The 10,059-nt window shown below is 41.7% G+C and overlaps 1 protein-coding gene across 2 annotated transcripts; it reads left to right on the top strand.

Moving 5' to 3' along the window:
* Positions 1-154: 154 nt before the first annotated feature.
* rnf2 (ring finger protein 2) lies at positions 155-8,135 on the top strand. Of its 2 annotated transcripts, none has more exons than XM_040171252.2 (9): positions 155-559; positions 2,815-2,911; positions 4,163-4,323; positions 4,638-4,720; positions 4,861-4,993; positions 5,086-5,185; positions 5,322-5,494; positions 6,600-6,789; positions 6,912-8,135. In XM_040171252.2, exons 2-9 carry the CDS (start codon positions 2,825-2,827, stop codon positions 7,011-7,013), a joined length of 1,029 nt encoding a protein of 342 aa, XP_040027186.1. In that variant the 5' UTR covers positions 155-559; positions 2,815-2,824; the 3' UTR covers positions 7,014-8,135. The 2 variants fall into 2 exon arrangements, with proteins under 2 accessions (XP_040027186.1, XP_077954879.1); XM_078098753.1 differs by having other exon boundaries at positions 430-559; positions 2,815-2,912; positions 4,158-4,323.
* The last annotated feature ends 1,924 nt before the right edge of the window (positions 8,136-10,059 follow it).

Raw genomic sequence — 10,059 nt, 5'->3', positions numbered from 1 at the left:
TTGCTGGTAAATCCCTCAATAAAATGGAATCAAAAAGCGGTCATTTTCTTCAAAGCTTCCCCACGTCCTATTTTAGACATCGCTTGGCCTGCAAATGTTCAAACTAACTAATTTACTGAGGGTTATATCACACTAAATGCTCAATGACTAAACCAGGGCTTCAGCGTCCTCTAGTGGGAACGATGGCGTCGTGTTAGATAGTTAGAGATTCTGAATGAACGAATAATAAGTCATATAAAAGAGAGTGGGCCAGAGGAGAAACTAGACTCTTCTCTACGAGCTAATCTCCACGATTGGCTAATATAATTTCAAAAAGGTATTTGCATTGATAATTTAGTTACAAGGCCGATGCAAGGCGGTTGGAGATTGGACGTGTATTGAGCTGGTTGCTCGTTGTTTTCACCTGGTCAGGAGCGCATTATTCCCTCTGTGCGCAAGGATCCCAGGTCCAGTTGGCATAGCGCCTCCATTTCCCAGACTGCACTGCGTCTGATACATCCGCCATATTGCCATCGTCGAAACGAGCTGGCTGGATCGACTCGTACCCTCAACTGAAAATGTGAGTACCGAAACAATGACAAAGCTTACATTATATTTCTTTCCTGTCTGCTTATCGCTATCAATGCCCGTTAATGTACCCGTTCGTGTCTGTTTTAAATGTGGCAAATAGAGTAAAACAAGCACACGGCTGTCCTCAGGAGGAATGGTGCGTCGGGTTTCTCTGTTGTTGTTTTCTCTCTCTGTCTCAGCGACAATTTACATCCACAATTCCCTCGCAATATTTCAACTATATGCTTTTTGTATGTAATTTGTATCAAATTTTAAATGCGCAAAATGGATATTTGTTCACACATGTGCAGTAATTGCTTCAGTCCGACACATGCGTGCTATATATTTAGCTCGAGTGCCTTTAATGTCATCGTTACGAAGAATAGCTAGCTTCAATTGTAGCTAGTTAGCATTAGCCGTGGCCCATGGATGTTACATTAGATATTTGCGTGGAGTCTATTAACTGCAATCGATCAGCTATTATCAATAAGATGAATTAAATCAATGGTGTAGCTAGCCGTGGTCTCGTGTTAACCAGCTAAAGTCACTCCTAGCGTTTCTGCCAACAATCACAGAGAAAATGCATGTAGTTTGTAACAGATTTGGTTGTTTAAGGTAACGCTGCTTTACTGATTGTGGTAAAGTTAACGTGATGAGACTTAACACGCTGCATTGCGACCTCATGATGGCTCGCATTTCAATATATTCTTCACATGTGGAAAACTACATCCGATTTTCTTCATAACCGTATTTTATATGGACCACCCTACGTTCAAGTTAGACTAGTTACATCAATCTGATGGTACATTTAGACTTTTGACATTCAGGTTTCTTGGTCACCTTTTCCTTCTTCCAAAAGGTTATTATGTAGTTATTATGTAGTACAGCAAGTGGCTATAACGTAGTAATGCATGGGCCCAATGGGCATTGTGTTACAACACCTTGTGCCTCGCATATATATATATATATATATATATATATACACACGTGTGTGTGTGTGTGTGTGTGTGTGTGTGTGTGTGTGTATATAATCTCCATCCATTGGTCTCAGTTGGTATTGACAATGAGGCTAAAGCAATTGTTTGAATTGCCAATGGAAGGGAAGTGATTTCTAAGATCTGTAAGTCGAGCCTAAGGAATGTTTAAATGCAAAGAATTCACTTGTTGAGTTGTTGTTTAAAACTGTATTAAATGGTTGAATCCTTTTTTTAATCTTACATTTTCAACACATTGTAATTAAATGCCCTTAATAGAAGTAATTAGTTTTTTAATGTGAAAAATATATAATTTTATGTCACGTAAGAGATTCTGTGTCTTGGGTATTTCTTTACTTTTAGAAACAAATACAAGAATCCTTGTAGAGGATTGGCACCTACAAGAGTATATTATAATCCATGGTGAAATTAGCCTTCAAATTGAACAGGAAGCAGCTAGAAAGGAGCGTCACCCCTCTAAAACACCGGAGACTGCAAGAAAATGTCCTCTGAAACCTTTAGTTACTCTAGTTAACCTTTAGTTAGCATATTCTAATGTTGAGCGTTAAAAGCTCCTGCCATAAAATTGTTGTTACTAAGCGGAACATCATTTTTCACTCAGCACTAATTAAAGTAACGTTTTTGCGTTGTGATGTTAATGGACAGAAGTGGGTTTTTGTGTATATGGTGTAAAGTAAAAATGGAGTTGTCCATGAACACGGTTGAGGTCATCCACCAGGGATCATAAACTACACCAGTGGACGGAGTATCTACAATGCCTATAAAATCATATTAAATATAATGTGGCTACAAGAATTGCAATAGGAAGTGTGAACTGATTTGAACTCATGTCAATTAATTCATTATTACATGGAAGACCTGATGGACTCTGCTGCTGTGAGTGCAGTCGAAGGGGCTTCACTAAATACCGACCTGACGGGGTCAATATTCATGCAATTGGTTATTTAAAAAAAATTATATTATAGGTTATGTATTAAAGTTGTTTTAGAGACAAATTAATGACCATGATTTCATGTATAAAAGCGACAAAGGGGTGAATAGGCATTATAACATTTACAATTCTTCTTTCTGCCAATGGTAGAGTGCCGTCCTATGGTCGCACACACACACAGGTGAGCACACTCCCACCAGCAGACAAAGCCTGCGGCAAATGTTGTTGTCCATCCTTCACTGTTGGTCGTCTGCAACCATCCGGCAACATGTCCGTCTCAACGCTAAAGGTATCGATTCCTGGATCTTCAGTTTGTTTAGAGTTTGTTTTGTGTTGCAGCGTTGCAGTGATGACTCAGACCATTCAGACCAACGGGGTTCAGCCCCTCAGTAAGACCTGGGAGCTGAGTCTGTACGAGCTCCAGAGAACTCCACAGGTAACAATTCATAGTATTTCACTTCAGTCACACGTAGGAGAGCAAAGGGCCTCACACTTTCAGGACGGTTCCCATGGAAAGTTGAGCTTGGGAATTCACCGCGCATGTCGACTATTATGTCTATTTTAATACCAAGTTTAGGACGGTTGTATGTCCACACAAAAGTACACCATCACCTCAATTATTTGTGGCGGTTTGGGTCCACCAAAAGCTTGAGTTGGGCAACATCATAAATAAAAGTCATTACTCCAAATGAAAGCCTGGGCAATAATAACACGATTCAAAACGACATGTTAAAGACGTATGGAAAGCTGCACATGCTGTGTTTCTTTGCAAAGCATGTAGCTATCTATTGTAGACCGCTACATCCTATTTATTTTCTCTCAACCCGACGTTGACGTAGACCTGAAAGGATTCAGGGGAAAACACTTGAGAAGCTTAATTGACTTTACATTTGGGAGTGGAATGTTTTTTTATTCAATGAAAGAATAAAGTTCTACTCACCATTTGTCTTTTTTAACATTAGTATTCGAAATGTTTGCACGCATGTCTGCTTATAAAAAGGTAAATACAGGTAAAGTGCACCAATATTTCCAGTTATTCCCAATAATTCCCACGGGAAGTTTTTAACTTTGAATATTCCCAGTTTGGAACCCAGTCAAACTAGTCCCTTATCAAAAGAACAATGCTGTAGACATATGACATTTAATAAGTTTCCCTTATTTGTGTGTGCAATTTATTTCTAAAATTGCCCAATTTCTAAGTAATTGAATGAGATTGTTTTATTTATTTTTAACAGGCAACCTTTTTATTTATTGTATATCTTATTATTGTTGAAATCAGTTAGAATTGACAGATAGCAAAATGTTTTAAGTGTAGTGTGAATAAATGTCACCTCTTTCTTCAATCTGTTCATTGTTTTTAAATACCAAAACTAATATTAATCACACTTTACAGTTGTTAAAGCCTTTATAGGTGTACAGTGGGCTGCTGTAGTTCTTTAAACTATATATATACTACATACTAATTCCACTTTGAATGATAATCAAACCGTGAATTACAGAAAGATTCATAACCCAAATCGCTTCCTATCGCGTCATTGATGTTCGCTGTAATACAGCTCCTGAAAATAGATGGCTCTTCCATTACGCCTGTTGGGTTTTCAGGACCTTTTACTAAATCATCAACGGTCATATAGATGTCTCTTTGTGTGTACTAACCTTCATTTTGATCTGTTTCCTACTGGCACAGGAGGCGATAACAGATGGACTGGAAATAGCAGTGTCGCCCCGGTCTTTGCACAGCGAACTCATGTGTCCCATCTGTCTGGACATGTTGAAGAACACAATGACAACCAAAGAGTGTCTGCACCGCTTCTGCGCCGACTGTATCATCACAGCTTTAAGATCTGGGTATGTTAAAGCATTGTTGTTTCATGGATTGGTCCAAAATAGTTCCCATGACGCGTCAGTCAGGAGTAGGCAGCTGTTGGTAGATGACAGTATATACCGGCTAATACCTCTTGTTGGTGGTGGTGGAGGAAAGTCAACTTGGTTGGAAGACCACGCCAATGCTTAGTCTTCCTGGTAGAGACATTAATCGATGCTAAATCTGAAACAATGCTTCTTTAAACATACTTAAACAGAAATTGTAATGCATTTGTTTGTGTTTTAATAATAGTGGTCCACACTGTTGTATGTTCTGAAATGTCCGTCTGTCTTTCCAGTAATAAAGAGTGTCCTACCTGTCGTAAGAAGTTGGTATCCAAGAGATCGCTGCGTCCAGACCCGAACTTTGATGCGCTGATTAGTAAGTAATCAAGGAGGTTCTGTCAAACCGCTAGCAGCAAACACATTGAAGATTATTAGGGCCCGAGCAATTCAAGTGTGGGGCAGTATCCATGTAGGTAGATCGCTATATATTCCTGGACTTAATTTGTCCCTTTTCAGGCAAGATCTATCCCAGCCGTGACGAGTACGAAGCCCACCAAGAGAGAGTCTTGGCTCGCATCAGCAAACACAACAACCAGCAAGCCCTGTCCCACAGCATAGAGGAGGGGCTGAAGATCCAGGCGATGACCAGGTAACCCTGAGCTCAGCAATAATGTAAACACTAACGGCACGAACGTAGAATCTGTCCCTCCAATGCAGCCACTCTGCTTTTTGTTCTGTCAGGCTGCAGCGTGGCAAGAGACACACGGTGGAGAATGGGAGCGGAGCGGAGGACAATGGAGACTCCTCCCACTGTAGCAACGCTTCGGTCCACAGCAACCAGGTACATTGGTGTGTGTGTGTGTCAGCCTTTAGAATTTTGTAGCAATAATGGTGTGAATGGAAGGGATGCGTGTGATCATAAGTATACGAGAATCCAGGATGGGGTTGATTGTGAAAATACTGTGCTGTTCTCCAAGGAGGCCGGTCCAAGCATCAAGCGCACCAAGACGAGTGATGACAGCGGTTTGGACATGGACAACGCTGCAGAGAACGGGGGCGGGGACTCTGTGATTGAAGGTGGTGCCAGCGAAATCGAGCTGGTGTTCAGGCCACACCCTACCCTCATGGACAAGGATGACGGTCACAACAGGTAGTGTTGCACGCACACAGCTCGTACTAAATCATGAACTCATAGTCATACTCACAGACCTCTTATCGTTGTTATAAATATTGTTTCTTTTAAGGATCGCAATAAAATGACCATTAATGCTCTTTCCATATCCCGCACCGCAGTAATGACCGTCAAATTAAAAGATCACACTCCAAATTGTGCAATAAGAGCTCCTTCCGAATGCAGAGAAACGTATCGCCCGTCGTCCGAGCGTCGCCTCACTGTTCTTACTGCTTAGGCTGGTTTCAAATAGTCCTCTTCTTTCTACCCTTACTTGCGTTGCAGTGACATCTAACCACTCTCGGCGCTTTTGACATTTGATGACATCATTCACCCGTTACACACTGATGACAGGAGCTACCACACACAGTCACGCCTGCCCATCAGTAACTAGCATTCACACACACACAGTAGTCAAAGCTACAGGAGCTTTTTGGGGTTAAGAGTCTTGCCCAAGGACACATTGACATGGACATTAGCGGAGCCGGGGAACGAAAAGTCAATCAATTGCATCGAGCGCGCGCAAAATTCAAAGTATTCCCTTTACACAGCAACATGTGTAATGTATGTAATCAAATCAAATATAAAACCAAAGCTATTTGCCACTGCCAGGACTATTTGAAACGTTCCACTGCTGTGCAGCATGAATGAAATGTCCGTCGGAGCATGTGAATGCAGCTCACAATGTTCCTCAATGTGATGCACTGTAACTCACAGGTTACTATGGTTACACAGTAGTAGTATGTAATGAGAGCAACAGCTGGTGCACGTTGTAACAACGTTGTTCTTGTAGTCTTCTCATTTTCATAGAACTGGTGTATTGTTGTGAAGGAGCAACATCTTTGTAGCTATGGCACTTCTCCTACACGCTGCGTCTAACGTAACCTCCTAATACTTGTTATAACTATTAAAATAAATCATTAAACACGACTAATACTGATAAAGTTGTAGTCAAACATTTAGGTGGTTCATACGGACTTCTTAATAAATGCATAATAAAGAAAAGCTTTCTTACCAGCTGACTTTAGGGAAACCGTTCCATCGTACTCGTCAACTCACTCACACGTGTTTGATGCGCCTGCAGCGTGGAGTTCGTCCCCCGCTACATCAAGACGTCCGGCAACGCCACAGTGGATCACCTGTCCAAATACCTGGCTGTCCGACTGGCTCTGGAGGAGCTGAGGAGAAACGCAGAGGCCAGTCCTGTCAACGTGGAGGCAGCATCAGAGAAGCAGTACACCATCTACATACCTACTGCTGGGAACCAGTTCACTGTGAGCGCACACACACACACACACACACGCAGCTTTACAGTCGACTACCTCCCCAATTAGCACTTTTCCCTTTTGTCTGAACACACAGTATTTTAGTTTCAACTGTTAAACTCTGTTCACAGGTTCTGAACGGCTCCTTCTCCCTCGAGCTTGTCAGCGAAAAGTACTGGAAGGTCAACAAACCCATGGAGCTCTACTTTGCTCCTACTAAAGAACACAAGTAGACACACACACACACGCACACACAGAGAGCTCGATTGCAAGTTAACATACGGACTACACCTGCACACACAAAGCAGAGGAGGGCAGTGTGTGTCAGGAGAAGAGAGAGGTTGGTTAAACGCTCAAAAGGACTCTTGTAAAAATGAAACTGTTTTATATCCTCTGTGTCTTTCTCCGTGTTTCTTTTTTGTTATCTCAGTAGAAGGTAACAGATGAGCACAGCAGACAATGGGCTGATAATTGTATGTGATACATGTAGAATACACTAGCCAACAGCCACCTCCCATAGACGCACACCACCTGGTCATTTCAAATGAATGTGGAAGCAAAGGAGAACAGTCGGATGTCATCGACTTCTAACCCTGTAATATTTTGACTGAGCCATCCATCTAAATGTAGGCGGGTTCTATTTCCCTCTTTTATAATTTCAATTTAGTTTTTTGCCACTTTGAACTTTTGCTCTCACGGGTTATAGTTCTCTCATGTTTTACAATTTTCAAAAAAAAACAATCCACAAAAGAGATGTACATAATTTACTTTAACTGTTGGATATATTTCCTTTTGAATTTTGGGCATTTAAATCATCTGTCTGAAAATGTTTTGGGGATTGAATAGCTGGAAATAAGAGAAATGAAGAGTCCACACTACCAGTCAAACAACTGACTAAAGTGAGTCCCTTTTTTCCCAAGCCGTCTGTCACAGTGAGAAACCTCCTGTTGAATAACGTCTCTAGAGTAATATGAAACTACAAAGATTCAGAAAAACTTTTTTCATGTTTGGATTTATAAAGGTTTTTTGATAATATTGTAAGAAAGTGTTTTTCTGTTGAACTCTTCTTTCACATTAAACTAGAGAATGGTGAAATTGGTGAAATTGTTTTTGTCAGGGAAGGCTTCTGTCTGGACCTGAGTCACTGAGCCTCAGCAGGAAGGCTCTCTGCTTCCTATAAACGTGTGACTGAGAAGCTCGTAGCTGTTGTCTTCATCTGTTGCTTGTAGAAACAAAGTCTAATACCTGTGGTTTGCTCTTTTATAGGTGTCTTTTTTTAACACGGGGGGGTTGGGATGATCTGTTTGCAGCACCGCGGACGTTTAGCCCATTAAAGTCTCCGCTGTCACCCCAAACCTGCTGTCTGCTCTTCCTCCCCACTGTGATGTCACAGGGTTGTTGTGCAGCCGTCACTAAGGTGTAAAGACGCCCACCAACGTGGAATATCTGCCCACACGGTGGCAGTTTGGTGAAATGTTTTAAAGTCCCAGTGAAATGTAAATCTGTCTTTATTTTCTACTGTTGAGCAGTGAACAATTGAAAGAGGGATTTAAATCAAATGTTACGTAACTAGACTGCTAAAAGGTGTGTGGGCTTAGAGGGCAGAGCTAACTATGCCCACTTCCTCCCTTTCTCCTTTGATTGTATTCATTGAGTAAAAGCCCTGTGCAGGATGAGTCCCAGAGAAATTGAAACTCACTTTAACTTGTGTTTCACTGGGACTGTGTTGAGGTGAAACAGGGTTACACATGGATGTGAAGAAGACGTGACCATGTCAGCGACTGAGTGGATACCAAACATGTTTGTACTATACATTTCTCATTGTGTTGATGCTTTATTTTGCTCTGCATTTCATTTGGTGAGTTGCCACAAGAAACATTGACAGGACAAACCGTAACCATGGCACGACAACATGCATGTTTAAAACCCGGCACTCTGCTTCATAACTTCTGTTATAGCGGTGTGCTGTGCATGTACAGTACCAGTCAAAAGTACGAACACTTGCATTCAATTGAATGACAGTAACACTAATCATTAGTGGCTGGAGGGGATTGGAAAGGTTTTCCTTTCTTGTTGATGTCACATGTTTGATTTTGGGCAAAGCGGAACTCCTGATTAGATCCATGAGTCACAACGCCTGCAGCGTTTCAGGGCCAGTTCCCCCTGCGGGGGTGGGTTGAAGAAGAACACGGTTTTCCTACCAAAAATATTCAGTTGAGTGACAGCGCGCGCTATTGTAACATTCTGGGTTACATCTTTAACTACATTAAATAAATGCATGCAGCCCATTTAAAAATGTCAATATTCATTTCAATTCCGGACATTTGGTCAGAATTTGAGTGCATCGTTTGTGCTTTTTGTGGTGCTTTTAATTACATGACTGTCCTCTGGTGTCTGATTAGTGGTTCAACCTTGTCGTACTCGACCAAGTGGAATATAATGAGGAGCGGTTACATCCAATTGGACAACGCAACAAACAAAAGTCTGATTGGTGACTAAACCACTTAGGAAAAATTAGGCTCTGTTACAGTATTCCATCAGGAGCCTAGAGCTTACAAGGGTTTGTTCACACACAAAAGTTCTACCATGTTTAACCGGTTTGAATTTGTGTTGATTCTAACTTTCCTGTGGACCAACATTCATTTTTAGGGTAAATACGTAAAATGCTGAAGGCCCTTGCTAATGACAGGCTAGTAAAGAGTGTATCCCATACTTTAGTTAGAAAACCTCTTATTTTACTGCAGCAGGGGTGTGCGTGTATCCTGCTCAGTCCTGGTTCTGCTTCCCATGTGCGTGACGTCAGCAAAGCTCTCCTACTCTTGAGAACTGCAGCAGAAGTGAAGTGAAAGTGTTCACCACCCCGGCGTTGAATAAGGTTAGTATGAGTAAAAAGGCAGCACATCCTCCATGCATACCCAACATACCTGAGCCAGCCCTACCGAACCAAGCTGAGCCAGCCCTATCAAACCAAGCTGAGCCAGCCCTAACTCAGCGTTATCTTAAATGAGCTGACTGTGTCTGCCCCCCAGACTGAAAATGGAAGCTGATTCAACAAAAGAGGAGCTTGATAACTGAAGGCACTGGATCCCATCCTACTTTTTAAAACTGTAGGAACAACAAGTATCCCAGCATCTATGGAGCGCAGCTTTCTAGTAAGGCAATATGGTATTATAAGCTCCTTATGATGTTGCCTGACCAGCAAGTGGCTTGTAGGTGAGGAGAAGTACCTTAAATTGTATCCTTGATGTAACGGACCAGTACAAATAAGCTAATACTGTT

This window comes from Gasterosteus aculeatus, chromosome 3, assembly GCF_964276395.1.
Source record: "Gasterosteus aculeatus chromosome 3, fGasAcu3.hap1.1, whole genome shotgun sequence".
In the NCBI taxonomy this organism is placed as follows: Eukaryota; Metazoa; Chordata; class Actinopteri; order Perciformes; family Gasterosteidae; genus Gasterosteus; species Gasterosteus aculeatus.
This window is presented reverse-complemented; position numbering and strand designations above follow the sequence as displayed.